The following is a 19,968-nucleotide window of genomic DNA, read 5'->3' on the forward strand; positions in this document are numbered from 1 at the left end:
TGCACTGCCCTCCGGTCCTTAACTCTATTTGGGGGTGCGGTGTGCTCAAACTATGCTGCGGTACAGGTCCTCCCTGTACCCTCACGCAAATTTGTGTGGCTTTGTGCTCGGACGAGATTTAATTCCGGCGGCCCCGATCCTGTTGGCAGTTGGGCCTCCCGTGTCTATTGAGTGGCAGTCATTTGTGGGGATTAACGTCCAGTGTGAGCTGGGTAGGTTACCGCTTGGTGCTCCCTGCAACCATGTCGCTTCTAGTAATGCGCAGATACCCTAGCTAGGGGAGTCACTGAATCGTGGGTGGCCCCCGCCTCGGCATGTTGAAGCAGGACTGTTCCGTTTATCGATGCTCTTATTATGTACAGAGTTTATCACGCGGGTTTGGGGGTTGAGGTATAAGGGGAAGAAGCGAGTAAGGATTATTGCCGGAACAGGGGCGATGTGTAAATTAGGTGTGGTCAGCGTGGTAGGTTCCGTCATTCGAGCAAGGAAAACAACGCAGAGACTTCGCGTCCGTATTGTCCGGCCTTGGCAGCGACGTCTTTTGAGTCGAAAGCAGATCGGATGGCCTCCAGGTGGGTCACGCACGTTTGGCACTTTGCTCGCCTAAAATGCCAGAGATGGTTGATATTGGGGGTATTTAATATTATTCCGTCGAACAATAGGTGGTAGCCCCTGATTGTGGGTGAGGCGGCCGTGCTATTTGTACTTATGAGTAACGGGCGGGAAACGCCGTGTCGCCACACAAATCTTACCGTTCTTCATGGGTTATGTCAACACCGATTCCATGAGCTGAATTAAGGGTCTGACGAATGAGGTTGGCAAAGTTTTTGAGTATCAGTCGCACAGCCTGGCAGGTGGTTTCCACATACCTGTTAAGAAGGGAAAAACTCGGTCAGAATCACATAGGTTGGTGATATTTGGTAAACAATAATCCACTTACGTGGGATATTTGCTCCAAATAAGTTTAGATAACTGCGGTAGTAGCACGGCAACCAGATCTAGGCTCCATTGCTTACTAGAAATAAAAAATAGCTGAATTAGATTTCTGAAACAGTGAGGCCTAAAGCGGTGAGTTCCTCGGCTTGTTCAACATACAACTGACCGCCTAGGCATCAATGATAGAGAAGTTCAGCAGCTGTACTGCAAAGACCCTTTAGTTTCTTTTAGGTGAGGGAACACTTAGAGAATTATAGCATGAAAGAGCAAAAAAACATCGTTAAAAAAGAAATTTAGGCACAAGTTCTCTGCACCAATTCTGGAACGGGAAACAATATAAACCAATGTCGGATTTGCAGAGGGAGTGAATCGCAGCATAGGAATTCTAGACTGCTTAGTCAAATCACGGGCCAACTCAGCTGGAAGGTTTGGTCGGCAGGGCGAACACGATTTGCACACCTATCGGCTGGTTAAATAGGGTGACAAGGTTTATTGGATAAACGACAAAGTAGTGAACAAGGAGTCGCTCAGTCAGTTTTTCCCGTTTTATATGGAAAGAGCAATCTGTCAAGGGACAAAGAGGTGTCCTTGACATTGGAATTTGCATTTATGCTTATTTCACCACAATGCAAAAGGCTCTTCATCTTCCTAAATACTAAGTCAACCCGTCCAGTAGCAATTAAAACAACACTTACGAGCGAACGAAAACACAAAGGTAGTCTACTCAGTAGATCGTATGTGCAGCTACTAGAAATAATTAATTCGGGATCGCCTCCATTCACGAAGGCCAGAGGAAATGAGAAAGAGGCGTCCCATTTTCGAATATGATCATGCAGATTTAGGCTGTCTGTCTATCCGAGAACTTAAGCCAATTCCACTATTTGTGAGCAAACAAGACAGCACACGACTGCAGTTATTCCGTTAAGTAGTTGATCCGCATAAATTTCCCGCCCAAAAGTACTGTTCCCAGGCAGAAGCTGACCCATAGGAGAGGAGAACGCGGAGAACATCGACAAAGACAGCCTGATCCTGCATAAGAATGGCCGACTCGAGGGCGGCGCACAAATTCTCCCGGGGCCAGAGAAGGCGCACCGTGGTGAGACTCTTCTGCCGTGCCGACAGCACCGCCAGCAGTGCTGCATGGGGAGTTCGCAACCGGTGCAGCGTCGTCATCTCACCGCCGCCGGCACCGCGGTTCACTGTCTCCTTTGCGGCAGCAGTGGTGCGTGGCACCGGCGTCTTGGAAGGCACGATGGTGCCATCACCTATCATGTTCCACATGTTGGCGAAGGGATCGTTAATGTCGGAGCCTTTACCGCCCGACGCGTTGAGCTAAAACAAGGAGGGGATGAAATGACGATGTACACTGGCCAGTGGCATAGATTCTTATCCCATCCTATGGAAAAAGAGTCGTCCAGGATTGGTGAATGTCTGCAACTCGGAAAGCTTCCGCCTCTGCGGGATCCTTCTTTTTCCTGTGTAATCCCCAAACATTCTAGAAAGCCTTGAAACACGCATTCAATTCTCCTGAGTAGTCAATATGACGTGCAGATAAACATCAAATGGGCTAATAGTTATCATACGATCAATGCCAATCAAATACACTAAATAGGCAAAAACAGAACCATTCTGTGCTTCCACTAACGATCCTGCACAACCGAAGCCCCTAGCTTACTTGAACTTGTCGACAAATAAAGAAGTCCGTTTTAAAGACGGTCTTCTGAGTACCCTGGTTGAGAACTCCAAACTCAAACAAATAAGCACGGATTTGTAACAGGTTCGTAAAGGCAAGTGCCCTTGTGAATGATCAAATTTACATACCCAAATGTGCCCTTAGTGTTCAACAGAAAGGCACTACAGTTAATTAGTGAAGGATTAATGATGGAAACCGAGGAACAAACAAGGCATGGATCGATAATTTCCGTCTCTCAATACTTTGAATGAGGGATCAAATAACGGTTTATTTTAACCAAATAAAGAGGTCTTTTGGTTAGCATTACATTCAATTCAAAATTATGGCAGATGTTACTACGACTGGCACCGCCGATACAATGGTCAAGGTCACAGAGAGGGATACACAACCACAAGAAATTAGTGGCTGGTTAGAAGGAACCAAAAAGAGGAACACAAGACAAGTGTAGATTCATTAGCATCCCTCGTCGATGTTTTTGAGCCTGAAGTGAGGGTAAATTCACAGATATGACTTGACTGCCACGATTAAAATGCACGTTGCCAAAACGCATAGAAATGACTTTTTGCAGTTTAACGGAGGAGTATCAACATGAATGAACAAAGTACGAAGAGAATATTTGCGATTCGCCTACTCTTGCCTGCCAGAAGAGAAGAATGCAGAGATGATTTTCATTATTTAGAGGAGACATTAGTTTGCAAAAATTTCACGCTACTCAATTCGAAAAGGCAACTAAAATCACTATTCCAGGAAAGGAGCAATGAAAACGCGTTCCAGTCGGCTAACAAATTACTAACAATGAAGAAAAGGATAGGAAATTAGGTAACCTCAATAATATTGTTCTTCTTAGCAGTTTATTTATAAATCGTTGATACAAAAACGCGACGAAAATAGATGAAAGATGACGTATTTGGGTGATAAGTGTAACATTCATCCACATTTACTGAAAACAATAAGCTATGGAAGTTTTACCGTTCATCATACCATCCTTTGAATGAAGAGACACTAAATATGGTAGTTAATTGTCAAATTCCTCTCGAATATTTATAATGAGCGAAAAATTTATGAAGCTCAATGAAAAAAATTGCCGCCTTTAAAAGCTGAAACAGTGATTTTGGTATAACGATAAACAGCAGTACATCCTATTTATAATACAATTAAGGACTAGAAGTGAAAATAATGTCAAGCCTCAACCCCAAGATACTAATATTGTTCCCGGTCACAGGTGAAATTCCGTAAGCTATATCGCTCCTTTCTTTTGCACATTCAGCCTGTCAGATTAAATACTAATATTTTTATTTGCATAGGTTAGTGGATAATTTTATTACAAATTAGCTTACTTCTAGTAAATAAATATGCTCGATTTCGTATCAAATCTCCAGGATCATGTTACTTAAGTGCATTATAAGTGTCAAACATACTTGGAACACGACGTCCCATACGATATGTCCGAGCTCAGTCGGAAAACAATGACTGCCATGACATCATGGATGCCTTTAGAGAGGCGTCCAATATCGATTAACAAGGACTACCAGCAGCCAGCTTGGAGTAGCCACCCCCCGCCAGAAGGAGCCAGCATGAAGTTGCCTAGTGGCTAGCAGCATGAGTCACTGGCAGCAGCTTACACCCTGAACATGAGTGGTAGAACTTACAGGCAAGAAGTCGGAGATCTCCAACTTATCGTTCTCTGCACAAACGGTCGTGTCAGCGTCGGTCACAGCTACAAGACAAAGAGAAATGACCAAAGTGAGAAGGGTTGGTATGAGATATGCAAAAGGTCACCATCACTAATCGAGGAGAAATCGCCACGAATTACAAGGCGTTAACTTTAAAAAAAGTGGAATAGTTACAGTAAGCCATAAAGATGGGTCAGTACTATCTCCCTGGACAAACCGGAATAAATAGTTCAAATGCAATGCGAAAATATGGGAATGAGAATGGGAATCCATACTAACCTGTGCTACCATTCGCCATCGTCAACTCCAAAATTACAAAACAGAAGTTAAACACATAACTGTACCATTAGAATGTAGCAGTAGCAGTGGAGCGTCAGGATAGAACGGTGATACACTCCTATGTGGTAAATTCCTGCTAGCTGGAGCAGTCTCAAAAGCAAGGACGGGTCTCATGAAGAAAGAAAGGTAAGCCAGTCTTATCAGATGATAATATGGATCTGCAAACCTTTACGACAGCGTGCCATAACACCATCGCCACTGTCACCGCATGTACGATTTTCCTATCTCAGACCTGCAAACGGATGTTGGACGACTGCCATGCATCAATCATGGGGACAATGCACCAATCTCATGCTGCGTGGTTGAGTTTAAAACATGGCATTGGATGAGGAACACTAAGCTTAAACAAACACAAACAGTGGAGTATCTGGGTTTAGGTGGCCGATTGCCTTTGAGACCCTGGTATCAAACATGTTAATAACTGTCAGCCCTCAAAGCCCTACTAAGCATTCAATTTTAGGGAAGATTGCCGATGAAAACTGCTATCTGGACAAATCGAAGGGGTTGGTGAAGCATTTTGAAAGATAGGCCACCATACTGCGTAAGTCAAGCCGCATACGGTAAATTGACGCTTTGGGATTGCTGGGCGACAATCCGGTAGAATGAAGAAAATGAGAATGCCCTCTCTGGCAAAAATAGTCATTTTTCAACTGTAGACTCCTATAAAATCGGCGACTGTGATCAGTGCATTAGTAAGGTGTACTTATTTATTTATATATCGAGTCTCCAGATAAACAAATAACGTTTGATTGATGTACGACGAAGTGGAATCGTAATTCATTCAATTCATTCATTCATTCAATTTTTATCGCCTGAAATTCGTTTTGATTTGACTCGGACGCCCTCTGTAACACGCTACAAAACGTTGTAAAGGAGAGAAAATACCAGTGTGCGTAAATGCAGCAATTTTGTAACTAGGATGGGGGAAGCAGCAAGGATAATGGCTGCACTGCATCACATAATTGCGCACGTTTGACAAAAAATGAAGCCAATCGACCAATGAGAAAAGACTTACGAATGTTGGACTGCAGCATTGGCGGAGGACAAAAAGGGCCACTGTCCTCGTCCTCTCCCTCGCTGGAGGGCGCGCGAAAGGGTTTTTGCGGCGGTCTGACGGTCGCATTCGTTTGTGATGGTGGTGGCGGAGCCCTGGTACCACTGCTACCGGCCATGGGGCGCGTGGGACTGCGCGCAATTGCGCGTTTGGGCTTGAAGACGCGATTGTAGGCCGTCACATCATCGATTACAAGACGCGAATCGTCAGCATCCGAGGGAATATCCATTGCCGCTGTGGACGACTCCTCCTGCGCACAACAAGCCTATATTCAATCGCAAAATCCAACTACGTACATACACATAAGGAGAAGTAGGACAACTTCCCAGTGCAAAATATGGGCATAGCTAAACCTCGAAAGTCATCTTCAGTTGCTAATCTTGAAAGTTTAAAAAAGTGATGACATTCAAAACCGAATCCCGTCTGCATTTGACAAGCCCGCAGAGAGGTAAGTGCCACATTATTGTGGTCAATTGAAAAGACCATTTACCATCACCGGGCAGAGCAGGTGCGTTGATGGTTACCTTAACTTCGTAAGGTTACAAAGACAATCCAACATCCTACTGTCGATAACGAGCCCACATTCAAGCATAACAGCCACCCCGCACTGACAACGCCAGGTTTGGTCATTACCAAGACGCATCCAATTTTATTTGTGGTGCGTTCAAAGGTACCTCAACATCTCATTGGGCCGCCGATGTCAGATCCAAATGAAACATGTTTGTTGAAGAGACAGAATAAGTAAACCAATTAGACTAGAAAGGTAATTCAGGAATACAGTTACGCCCAAAGTGCCCGATGTGCTGCCTTGTAATTCTTATATTAAAACCCTGACAACTGGGAGTCACTTATCTGCGAGATCTGAAGGGAGCATTTCAACAAAAAAGGGAAAATGAATTGGCCGTTAGTCTTCGATGTGGCGACAAATTACGACACCTGCAACTAACTTGTACTTGCATTTGTGAGACTCGCATCTCAGGCATTTAATCTGACCCGTAGTATGGCCGACCCGAGATCGTCCAACATCTAGTAAAGTAGCCGTATCAATGGTTGCTTTAACTACGTGCGCAATCGCATCCAGGTTCACGCTGCAAACTAAAGTGATGTTTCTTTGATTGTAATGTAGAAAGAGTATAAAACTGAGTTAAATGATGCCAAACATTTGGTAGGGATAAAATATTTCTCGCCAAACTTACAGTGCGCCCTTCCCAAATTTAAAGATTTTAGCCTTGCTAGATCAAGCAACTAATCGCAATTCGACATAGACACTGGAGCGATACAAATGTCAGCGTGTTCGGTCAAGTACGTATACTTAAAAACCTACAATAATTGAAATGTGAAAGTCTTTTTTAGCAAAACGACTCCATTTGAACTTCGACTGGACAGAAAAAAAAGGGATTTTGCAAGTTTGGTAGGAAACGCTTTAGATGCAATCCTAATCCGAGTCAAAGCCAACAAGACCAAAAGTTGAATTCATTCAAAATTAACCCATATTCCAATCTGTCAGATTCACTGTAAAGAAATTTGATCCGATTTGAGGCTCTTCACAATAGTTAGCACTTATTGTCGAAATTTAGCAAAGATGATCTCAAGACTAGATAAGATCTTGTTGCAGGACAGACATCGCTGGTTCTGCCAATCAGAACCCAAAGAAACGGCACCAGTTTGGATCAGAGAGGTGAGAGAGACGGGGAACGTACGGGAACAACGCGAGGCTTGATAGTCTCCCCTTTGAAAGAGAAAGACTTCCGGATAGAGGCCGACTGGGTGTGACGCAGATCACTTTTACATCGGGCTAATTGCTGAGCTGGCCGGAGAGGCTAAAAAAGGAAGAAAAAGGTAAGATCACTGAAAGCATAATTAGGCTAAGCGTGCTGAATGCAGAGCCAATGCTCCAAATCACCGGTACATTGTAGTCCCACGGTCCATGAGTGGATTCAGTGAGGTGAATTAGAGCATTGTATAGCGAACAATGAAACGTTGAGATAGAAATCAAAAGTTTGATGAGCTTTAAGCTGTAATGATAGTCCATCACATGAAACTAATGAACAGGAGGTAAAGTTACCAACGCCTACATCAATTGTTTAAAAATACCCTTGATTAACCGAAACCGATTCATCAACTGGGCGTAAACTAAAAGCCAGTTGATTTCAAGAAAACTGAAGTCTGACACCCTTCATATTTATGTAACACGTTGGTTGTTTGTTTAACTCTCATTTTTGGTAAGGGGCCACTTCAGGACTTTGCCTAGCGGCCTGGCCGTGCCAGTAGCCTCCCAGCCCTCCTGCAAGTCGACAATACATATTCTGTCCGCGTATTTTGTCTCCACTCGTCTTCACGGAAGTCTCGGAGAGCTATATTTATGCACGAAAATGCCACCCTGTGAAAAGTAGGTTTCGTGCAACCGATATTCCTCCAACACTTAGACGATATAAATATTCTAAAATATTGTTATAAAAAGCTCAAATCAAATAGAAACACAAGTAAACTGAGTTATCAAAAAATTGAATGAGCATTTGGAACAGTGAGCAAGTGCGTTGTCCAAAGGAAGATTGCGACTGGACGGAAAGAGGATTGTGAAAGACGACTTTGTGCATTTACGTACCCCTTCTTCAACTGAACCATTTAAATCATCGAATTATATATAGAGAACAACCAAATACAGTCCTTAATCAGTAAAGCCATAGCATGAAACTGAAAGAAGGTTCAGTAAGATGGGGGAAGCGGTAGCTACTAAAGGCACACAAATCACAAAAAAAGCGGATTTATGATTTCGTCACCAAAAAAAGCAACAAAAGACCTTTGTGATGTTGCCGAATTGGGTATCAACCAGCTTATAAATCGAAAGCAAAATGTGGATGAAGTTGAATCCTTCTTGCTTAGGATACAGACAGAGAGGGGTGTCTACGGTCTATGATGACAATGTAGGGGCGAGATTTTTGCAGGATGAGGGGGTTCGATAATAACCTAGGTAGAATACTGGACGGTGTCGAAATCGCAAAAGAGGGGAGGACGAATGAAAACAGTAAGTAGGCCTGCGATGCTAAGGTATATCATGTGTTTAAAAATATTTCGATTTTAGATAAGCGCTCTCAAGAAAAATGTTTGGCGAGCGAAATGACACCCGAACGAATGCTCACAACATTGACAAGCATTCAACCCACAAAAAAACCCTTTAATACAAATAGACTCAAAAATTTTACTGCTAGGATGAGCAGTCGCCCGAGAATCCTCGTTGTCATTTCGAAAAAAAAGATTTCAGCGATGAATGAGCAACAACAGCAAAATATATCACCTCACCTCATCGGCAGAGGGGAGAGAAATGGGTGTGAGAATCCCTCCGCCACCGCTGTCAACGTCCTGAGTGCCGAGTCGGCGGTTTTGTGGAGAGGAGGGCGAGGAGGGTTGGGAGCGGAGTTGGTGGAATGGCGAGGTAAAGGGGGCGCAGGATTTCACGTCGGCGATATAGGTGGCCACCACTGAGGCGGAGAGCGAGGCTCCCACTAGTTGGTTGAAGCTCGGCGCCACCGCCATGTCCACCACTCCGCCACCGCCGCGCCAGCCCACTTGTACTGTCTCCAAGCACGACATGGTCTCAAAGTGGTAGATCTGTATGGGGGAACGAAAAAGTGTAAGAAGGTTCCTTAATAACATTACCTGAATTTCTTCGAAAACAATTATCGCTAGCTGGGGTTAGGAGCGAAGACTTTTTATCAAATCACTCGCCTGTTATCCTGGGAAAAGAGAAGAGAATCATGAAGTCGTAGATTTAGAATTTACCTGATGGTAGACATTACTGGTTTGCAGAGAACCACAACAGTTGGCAAGATAGTCATTGCATCTACAGGGGTACGCTGTTTGTCATTTGGCTTTGCCAAGACAGGGCGATTCCTAAGGGATCCATTACAGCTCGAGGTGTCGAAAAAAGATCGCAAATATGTGTTGAGAAATGTTGAATGATATTACAAGTTAAGGAAGCTAATACTTTAAAAAGACGAAAATAAAGATGGAAAAGCACGAGGGGTATCGTTACGAAGCTACCGCCTTGAAGGTGGCAGAAATAGACTGAATGTCTACCCATTCAACGTTTTTTTCTTGTTTTACAGACCTGGGGAAATTGCAGCAGTGCATCAGAACATTTTAAATTGTTCGAAAATGTTTCTAAAATTACACGTATTAGTGATTACATTCCTCCTAAAATGTGGGACCATTTTCAATTCGAAAGAGGGATATAAAGAAATCATGATCACTCTCTGGATGGAATAGTAGGCACACATATATTAAGAAGCCTGGGGTCACTCAATATTCACAAAAACAGAATAAACTGCCTCCAAATTCTCAAAGGGAACAAGTAAATAAGAGAAAAGACCCAATGTATTGAAAGTGATAGACATGTCTGCATGTTTATTTCCAGTTAACGACTGGAAAACGTGAACAGACAGCATGAAAGCTCCCCCTAGCTAGATAGCAACGGATGCGAACTAATGCTTCGCAATATTTCCAAAGAGATATGCCTCAAAAATAGATAATTTCTGTGGACGTAAACACAAAGCTTTTAGGACCAATCGTCCCAAAGTTAGAATAAGGCGACCCCAGATATACAGGTGTCCAGTACTGTATTTTCAAGAGATTATTATTAATACTATTCGAAAGCATAAGCGCACCTTCGATAACATCAAAATACCTTGGGGGCAATGTGAAAGACAAAACTGATGTAATTAATATCAAGCTAAGCGATACATGCACGCAAAACCTAGAGGATAGATTAAAAGAAGGAATGTGTCCTAATGTGCACACGCTATTCCTCAACTCTTACACAAACAGATGTATTGGGGAAAATAAGTTAATCTAAGGCGACTAACGTCTTTTCTACGGAAAAAGGAACAGGAATGAAGACGGGGACGTAGAGGCAAAAAAATGTTTTGCCAGGATCCAGATTTTCCAATGACGGCGATAACTTGGAGAGAACTGAAAATTTTTGAGGACTGAAACAGTTCAAGGAGAATATTCTGAACCTCGGTGGCATCTGAAAGTTAGTAAAATGTACCTATTAGAAATACTCTTCTTTAACAAGCACAGTTCATTCTGAGAGCTTTACATGAAATCAAGGTTAGTGATTGGTTGGAATGGTTAAAAGAGGACGTAGCGAGTCCATCAAAAACCGAAGAGGTCAAGGAGACTGGAAGTCAAGGAACACTCTTCACGGAAGAAAGGCATTATGATGCATGATATTATAACTAAAAAATGATAAAGTGCAAACCTACAATACGAATAAGCCGTGTTTGAATCACGTTTAATTAATAAGGAAGTAAATACTCGACTTTAAATCAAAATGTGTAATTTTTGAAGATTATCGTATTTGATCACTACAAGTACCGAATTCAATGGGACGAGAAGGATCCACGTTAATATCGTGACGAAAGGGTGGGTACGCAACACGTTGACTTCGCCCCCGAAGTTGGTTTCCTCGATAACGATGATGGTCACACGAATTTATCAGTTGAAGATGCACCAATCACGATGGAATTGTTTCCGCTGAAATTATGGCTTTAAGTTGCCTGAATCAACTAGGGAGGAATGATGTTAAGTCCGTATAAAAACAGCAGAAATTCAGCAGTGATAGTGAAGTCAGTTACCAAAGAGAGAATGGGTTAGCAAAGAACCTTGAACTATTTGACATAATGTTTCCTTTAAGTTACGATGACACCTTCATCCAAAGTCCAGTTCTCAAAATAGTTGTAATGAACCGAAGAGGACGTTCTAGAGCTTGACGAAAAATAAATATATGAAAAATGGTGATGTTAAAACATATGCTCATAAAAAAAGATCCTTTTAACAAAAATAAACAAGGGGAGTCCTTAACCTTAAACTAAGCGCCGGTGTGTAAATCTTAATTCATCCACTCATTGATGCACTCTTCTTTATCATTAGCGGATCACAATGCGACGGTGATTCAATGAGAATGGTGTAAGCCCACCAAAAATAGAGTGATGGTGATGAAGAGAGGATGCAAAGTCAAATCAACCGCTGGTTGCTGAGTAACTGAGTACCCAGAAAGAAATAGAGTCATACAATTGCGGAACTTGAATTTTTTGGTGATAGGAACGTTAAAACACCGGGAAAAATCGAAACGGCTGCTAATATTTACCGGAAGGAAGTATCAATGCAGCAGCTAGAATGTGCATAGGGAGTAGGCGGTGAGAGCAGTAGAATTTAGGCTTTTGAATGGCTAGAATAACTCTAAAAAAAAATAATGGTAAGTTTGTATTAAATCCAGATTCCAGCTAAAGGAAAAGATCAGAAACGATACTTTAGGACTTGAGTGAGCTAAAGCATAAATGCATATCAAAAGTAACCTGTTTTTCAGAACAGTACTAATTACAGCGTATCAACTCAGGCTAAAATCTCGACTATAAGCACATGAACTGATTTGGGAAAGATAACAGGCGTATAAAAAATCATCATGGGAATTGAGTGACACCAGTAAAGCCCCCAACCTACTAGAGTGGATCGATAGAGGGAGGAGGGGAGAGAGGGAAACAAGTGAAAAGAAAGGCACGTAATGGTACAAACCTTGAGTTGTTCGGTTGTAGCGACGTAGAGGCACTGGCCCTCTGGATGGAAGGCAATGCGTCGGACTGCGGAGGCGGCTAGTTCGATGCCGGAGACGGAGACCTGGGTGAAGGTCTCAAGGTCGAACACCCTCACAGTCCGATCAGCAGAGGCCGAAGCCAGCAACAGTACGGTAGGGTGGTAAGCGATACTCGTCACCGGTGCTGTGTGACAAGAGAGCTCCGCCAACTGTTTGCCTGCCACTAGATCCCATACCTGCACAGGGGTTAATGAGAAAATGGTGATATTCGAGATAAAAAAAGGGAGTTTTAATTTTTATACGCGCGTATAAAAAGGCATAACACTGTGTTGGTATTACAAATAGCAGCAAGTGCCAAGTGTGCACTATCACGAATAGCCGACGCACATTTCGTGAATCAATGCAGTCCAGATACCGTCAGTTAAGATGGAAGACAGATTGCGTTGATGGGACACGCCAGTAAGATATTTGAATGGTGAAGCATTTAAAGGGACGGCTGTGCAACTATACTTTAAGATCCCAATATGATATCCACATCACAGCAATCAAACTAATGAACACGAACCCAGCGCAAAAAGTGGATGATCGACGCATAGCCTGACGTAAAATTACACAGGAAACGCCATGCACGATACAATCATTAACTAAAGTTTGTAACTGAGACCGCTAGACGCACGTTGGATACTAAGATAACAGGCCGTCCCAGGATGGTTCAGCATACTGATAAATCTACGTCTGAGGCGTATTCTAGATATTATTTAAACGTTGGAATGAGCGTATAAATGTATATTCAAGGAGTAATGTCAAAAAGGCATGATTTACAAAAAATCCATGGTCCCCTGAAAATCATTTTTTTCCACCTTCGATGTAAGGGAAAATCCCTGGCCGACTTGAACATCAGTCTTATACATGAATGCTTTGCAATTTTACATAAATTGTAATTACTATCCATCCAGTTTACACAAATAAAATTCAAAAGGATATACTTTTTTCCTGAAAAATGTTTTAAATACAGGGGAGGGAATGGCGGAGGAGAAAATTGACTTCAACAGAAAGTAAGTTTAAGAATGAAATAACCGGGAGGGGATCCTTCAAGCACTGGCGGAGCGTGCTTGTTAGAATTTCCCCGTAATGACATTCTTAACCTTGAAGGGAAAAAACCGACGAAGAAATCGCTTCGGCTAAAACTGGGCTTCTAAGCCAGTTAAACTGGTATGGGAACTGTAATGTGAGCCCATCGAGCACGTTCACGGCAGCTGAGCAGACCGAAAACAGTAAGAGAATGGCATGTGCAACGGTCTTCCTTCTCTAAAGACTAATCCGCGAAGGGTCCTAACAACTAACGCCTTTGAAACACCAATCTTCTCAAAGAGATCATTTGAAAAACCCGACAATGAGGCTAGAGTCCTCCATTCCCTATCAACCGCACTAACTCATTAGTCAAAGGAGCTAGTGCGGCGAGGCGTAAATAATGATTGTTGGAATATTCACATTACAATATCTAATCCTTTTCAAACGCGACAATATAGGCCTGGAAATTCTAGTTTTATGCAAAATTTAACCCTAGACACCGTTGCTACTTTTTACTACCCATTTGTCTGGTTAGCATATGATGGCCTAGCACTAATGTCCGAAAAAAGTGGAATACGAAGGACGAGGAAGTACCTTTGTACAACGAAGTACTGCATGCCTCAAAAATTTGATATGAGTGGCGAGTAAAATGACAGATACAAAATTCATTCTTCATCACAACACCTCCCCAACGGCGCGTTATTACAAGGTGAAGTAAGTAAAGGACAAGTTGAGAGTCTTAGAAACTTACTGCCATCTACCGTTAGCTCAAGCCATGTGGCAACCATTCGCTCGGCTTCGGCGACTTTCTCAAGTAATGTAGGTGAACAAGGACAATTTCATCATTCACGACAAACATTACCGAAAGTTGTTCTTGGTACGTTAATCTCGATTTAACGTGCCAATAACGTAACACATCAAGGGATTAGTTACGTCGCGCCACCGCACACCACGTCTTGTAATAGAAAATTCAGCAGATTGGCAACCAAATTCGACTTAATCAGCAAAACATACAAGCTTGCATAAAATTCACCAAAAATGAGGGCTTAAGATGAGACGAAACTAACATGATGGACACCGGAGTACCCTACTGCTTGGCTGATGCAGGAACACAGTCGCGTGCACTTTACAAGGCCGACACCTACAGCAAGTCACTACAGCAAGAACTTTCTTGACCACCTGACAATAGCGATCTGTTGTCAACGCTTATTTAGATCACTGAAACAAAGCAGATCCACTTCAAATCTTAGCCGCATTTTCAGCCAAATGGTTAAAGCTCCTCTACAGCCATGGAATTTGCCGCAAAATGCGGCAACCTTGAGGGACTTTTCCGTAAATGAAACTGCGGAATGTACTTTTGTACGACAGCATAAATACCAGGCCATATTGCAGCCTATTAGTACTTCAGATGGGCAAGTGACAAAAATTATAGCATAAATTTAGAACTAACAAGATGATAAACGAGTGACGAACTGCCAAACACAGATACAACGCATTGTCTGTATGTACCTGCTTTAAGCAAGGTGAGAAAATATTTGATCCTATGAAGAAACCAAAGGAACGACAATTATTTTCCTCAAAAAACCGTAATCCGTCTGCAATTCTTAAATTGGATTGAGACATTGCAAAGTTAGACGGTCAGCCAAATAACCAGCTGTAAAACTACGCTATTCACAACTTGATATATGTTAAACAGGGCCCTTTTCAAAAACAAGTGAATGGTGAGGATTAGCCAAAACCGTTCAGGTGCGTGTCAATACAATGGTTAAAAAGTTGCCAGGAGCGACTGGAAACGCGTCAGCTGTGTTTGTGAACAAATTTAACTGCATCAAAGGCAAGGGACCGTAAGTTATTGGGGAAGGTGAAAAAGTAGGCAGCAAAACGGGTATTCCAAATACCACTTGAGAGGAATCATTAAGGATTTAGACTAGAGAGAGGGCAATAACAATCTGTACGAATGAGGAAACAGGGGTGGGAAAATTTGCCATAATTTCTAGGAAAGAAGGGTTGGGCAAGATTAATGGTGAAAAATCCCCACTAGCATACTGGCGTTGGAGTCATTCAATCCGTCATCTCACCAACTCATAAGATCGAAACCGAGAGTGAACAAGCAGCTATACCGCTGGAGTTTATTCGTCAAAGTCCAAAAAAGACAGCCGGATATAATGAAAAAGAAGTATGATGTTTGTTTTGAACACCACTGAGAAACCACATCTGGCAAAAATTGCACCAAAATGTGATTTATTGTGTTTACATGCTCCATTACACAGGCCTTTCCAGTCTCTCACGATTCAACTACCCAAAAAAATGCCCATATAAATAGGATGGTCGGTATTTATAAGCACTCGAATTAACCCTGAGGACGTTAGTAGACATTGGAGTCTGAAAGTGGCCTTGTTACAATCACAAACGATTGATGCAAGATTGGCAACATAGGAGAGGCTAAAATGACTCACGAAACCGTATATAAAACCAGTTAATTTTATTTCACCACAAAATGAATCATGTAAAGGCCAGATGGACTAGCGATTTGCGCAGCGAAATAACTTTAGAGTCAATGATGAAAACTCCATTTGACAAACAGCACTGGCATATAAAACAAAGAGAATGAACACACGTGGATTACAGCAAATATTTGAAAGAGGAAGTGATACTTACCTTAACATGACCATCATCACCAGCAGAAACAACCCAATTTCCATCGGGAGAGAAACGGACCATGTTCACACAGCCGGTGTGCCCTCGAAAGGTGTTGATGCAGCCCTTCCGCGACACATCCCACAACTTGAACGAGAGTCAAAAGAGAACAGAAAACATCGCCAGCACTTTAAAGATCACTAACAGTCTCAATTCGGGATTGCTAAAATGAGTTGCAACCGCAAGTTACACAGTAAATCAGCATTGAACACGTTTATCAACAGCGTCACATCTACGCGACACACATTTCTCATCAGTTTGTTATAACTGATTATATCGAATTATGTCAGAAATAGACCGGTAAAATAGAGGTATAATGTTCTTGGATTAGAAGGAAATTAAGTTCATTTTTAGTTTTAGAGCAGCAGAACTCTAGATAGGCTATTTTTTGCGGGTAGTAGTGGTAGATTTCTCTCAGAGACCTTGGTGGTGTATATTTCAATGTCCTGCGGAATCAAGATTCAGCTTGTTCTCATTTTTACTTTGTGGTAAGTTTTACGTAGAGGTGAAAGGAGTGTGTCGAAGGAGAATGCGTATCTGAAGTGACAAACAGTGATATCTCAAAAAGCCAACCTCGTAAACATTTTCTTTGTAAATAGAGGGGTACGTGTGGCAAAACTTATAAAATGTTATTTCAGTTTTTAATCAAAGATAAATAACTTTAATTTCAAGCTAGACAGCGTCAAGCAGACCATGGCTAGAATGTTCCAAAAACGCTTCGCCAAAGAGCCAGGAGTAAATGAATGCTAGAATTGAAAGAATAACAGAGGTGGAAGAGTACCTTGACAGTCGAATCTGCTGATCCCGATGTGATAAAGTTTCCATGAGGGTGAAAATCCAACGACTGTACAGAAGCGGTGTGCCCTGAAAGCGCGCGAGCCACTGAATCAAAGAAAGACGTGAGTTAGAGGGGCTGAAGTAGAATACTTGCTTCAATTATCCACGTAATTACGCGGGTCTATTCGGCCTTCCGTGATCGGGCAACCGCGCTAGTGACATGATGTATCGAATTCCAACGAAATGAGGTTACATTGAGGGAACCTCAAAAGAACGACAATTAGTCTTCTCGACAGCTAGATACCACAGCGAGGTGTCATAGGAGGCATCCACTGTGGACAAAGATCGTAGAGTTTCAAAACGAAATTGCTATCGACACCGCGCCATCTGAGGGGAAATGCCCCAATTTTGGGTTCTGTATAATAGGTAGTACTGTAACTACCAGGTCAGCATGTACCAAAATCGCCCTTGAAGCACCACCTACGTTATGACTAAAGAGGCAGTGATTTATATTCGTACTCCAATAATACATCATCGACAATTTTTTCGACAAACACTTCCATGAAAAACGATTGGCATATGAAAAGCGGTAGCTGTAGAACACCAACTAGTCGACTAAATCACCCCCTGACACAGGTTGTCCAACAGAAATAGTTAATTTAGGAACTTGACTTGCACTACAACTGACAAAACCGGAGCCACTCTTTTTACAAACCAAATTCGCAATATTATTGAAATTTTAACCCTAGGATTGATTGACCTGTGGCATTCAAAGAAGAACGGTGACAATAAAGAGCATCAGAAACGACACTCAAAACAAGTAAGAAGTATGAATGACATTTGTTTAGATTGTACATACGACTAAGCAACCTTTTCGACCCCCTGCCTTTTAGGACGGAATTATGCACATATCCTGGATGGTGCTAATCCTTTAGCCCCATCGTTCACCAATTATAAAGCGTCTGATAGTCTCGTACCTAACAATATCCTTTAGGGTAACTCAAGGGTTATACGGTGAGGGAAGATAAAACGGAAATCTATGCAAATCATTAGACTGAACAGAAAGCTCGTGCTGACTAAAACCAGTGAAAGAGGCAGAGAGGGGAAAGGGAAAAGTGAGCCTACACTTGGCTTCCTCCAGATCCCAAATACGAATGGAGCCGGAGAGGGAGCCGGCGGCCACGCAGTCCTCGTCAGGACTGAATTGGGCGGCGTCAACGGAGGAGGTATGCCCAGAGAGGCTCATTATGCATGTTGGTTTACCCACTGCCCACAGTTTCACTCGTCGATCCTCCCCACCCGTGGCCATCACCCGCGCCGACTTTCGGCCCAGTGCCAAGGTGGTCACTGCGCCTGGAACATGCGCCACGAACTCCTCTGCATTTGAGTGTAAAACAGCGCAATTACTTATCTAAGTTAGAAGAGCGTTATTGAGCAAAAGCAAACAAGGGCCTGGATGCTTTGGATAAGCAAGATAGGTAATACACCCTTTTCAAATATCCACTAGCACATCAACTCATTACTTCGTTGAAAGCACGATCTTATCTTTGGAAACTATTTTGCTATGAACGAAACATGTTCACTAAATGATAATCACAAAACACTAACAGATAAGTTCAAATAAGTCATATGTAGTTTGGATAACCATAACCTCGTGATATTTGATGTGCATTCGACTCAACATGAACAATTATTTTGCATCAAGGCATACGCACTTTTGGCTAACGAAGACAGTAAAAGTATCGAAAATACCGAGGGGTTTCTGGGTCGAACGAAATGGTGATCTTTTACGGAAGCCACTACAGGAAACCCCAACAACACATACTCAATTCTGTAAGTACAACCAATTCACTATGAGAGCATATTTCACACAAAAAAATATCCAACGCACTCATCTCTGTGTCAAAAATAACAGTCATGCCCGTTAAACATTAACCGTTTAATGTTAATTGATGCATCAAATTAAGCCACAGATGGTCCGGATATGTAAACCATTACAAGAACTGACTATAACTGCACCTGTGACGCTGTTTATGAAAATGACAGTAAGCTGGGACGAATTTTTTCCCAGTAGTTTGTTATAATTCCCTTGTTCAAAAAAAGGTTTTAAAATAAAACAGCCTTGCCTATCAGATAATCGTTCAACGGGGACGGGTAGATCAAACAGTCACGAGCGATTATACAATAGTACCCTTATAATTTCCAATCGGAAACTAACTTACATCACAGCCGCTAGGTCGTGACCATGAAGCCTAAAACGAGTGGAAAAAAATTTGCAAAACATTTCCGTTTCTCTAAAAATTGTCCAGATTTCTGAGGATCAAGTCGCAGTATTTTGGGAAGGTTTCTGAGCGAAAGGAGTTACGAAAGTGGAATTTAAGACGGCAAAACTACATTTCGGGTTTCCAAAACCATTTCGCATACATATTGTCATAAATTAAAAAGTAAATCGAAGAGATGAACACGATTTGACTCTGGGCACTGGGTATATTTATTGGCAATGCCGAGAAATAAGCATACATGCCATCTAGTACAGTATAAAGTCGCAAGTCTTCGATTCTTATTCTAAAACTCAATTTTCTTACGCTGTGACAATACATATAATGGCTTTTAGGGTGTTGGCTGAATAACAGGCTTTAGAGTTACTTAAAAAGTGGGAGTTTTATACCGTTCATGAAATCATCAACTTTTAAGATAAAGTCGATAGTCCCACAAAAACATTTGTAAAATTCGCGCAAATAAACCAGATTCTGAACGAAATCTTAACACAAATCCCAAGTAAGGTACGCAAATGCTGAGGCAAAACAGACGTTTTTGGACATAAAACTGACAAGCTTACGGAATTTCCAGGCCTTTCTCTGCATAACCAAATCCGCACCAAACAAATTCCGATTGTAGCGGGTGAGGAAAATACTGCAACAAACACTTTTCAAGGTAATCAGAAGTGGAAAATTACTTTACAGGAATCTTTTTCATTGAAAAGGAATCGCTATGGACTTTTTTGCATCATTCACTTTGACAGTGCTTTTTAGGATAGCATGATTGCTAACCCAAAGGGCAACCGTTAAAATTACTTGTGACCCATCTGTGCATTATTCGTTATTTCATTGAACCCCCCCACCGTATGTACTAACGG

At 42.1% G+C, this 19,968-nt stretch overlaps 1 protein-coding gene across 1 annotated transcript; it reads right to left on the reverse strand. All coding sequences in view use genetic code 11, as the record gives it.

Moving 5' to 3' along the window:
- Positions 1–473: 473 nt before the first annotated feature.
- EGR_01119 (Katanin p80 WD40-containing subunit B1) lies at positions 474–19,696 on the reverse strand (the record flags this gene model as incomplete). Its single annotated transcript, XM_024490368.1, has 14 exons — positions 474–603; positions 753–869; positions 941–1,015; positions 1,919–2,268; positions 4,279–4,346; positions 5,657–5,960; positions 7,396–7,515; positions 8,996–9,304; positions 12,269–12,523; positions 16,017–16,142; positions 16,837–16,937; positions 17,137–17,219; positions 17,888–18,209; positions 19,672–19,696. The coding sequence occupies 14 exons, from the start codon at positions 19,694–19,696 to the stop codon at positions 474–476; spliced, it is 2,385 nt and encodes a 794-aa protein (XP_024355187.1).
- Between the last annotated feature and the right edge of the window lie 272 nt (positions 19,697–19,968).

Source organism: Echinococcus granulosus (genome assembly GCF_000524195.1).
Source record: "Echinococcus granulosus chromosome Unknown EG_S00004, whole genome shotgun sequence".
Taxonomy (NCBI): domain Eukaryota; kingdom Metazoa; phylum Platyhelminthes; class Cestoda; order Cyclophyllidea; family Taeniidae; genus Echinococcus; species Echinococcus granulosus.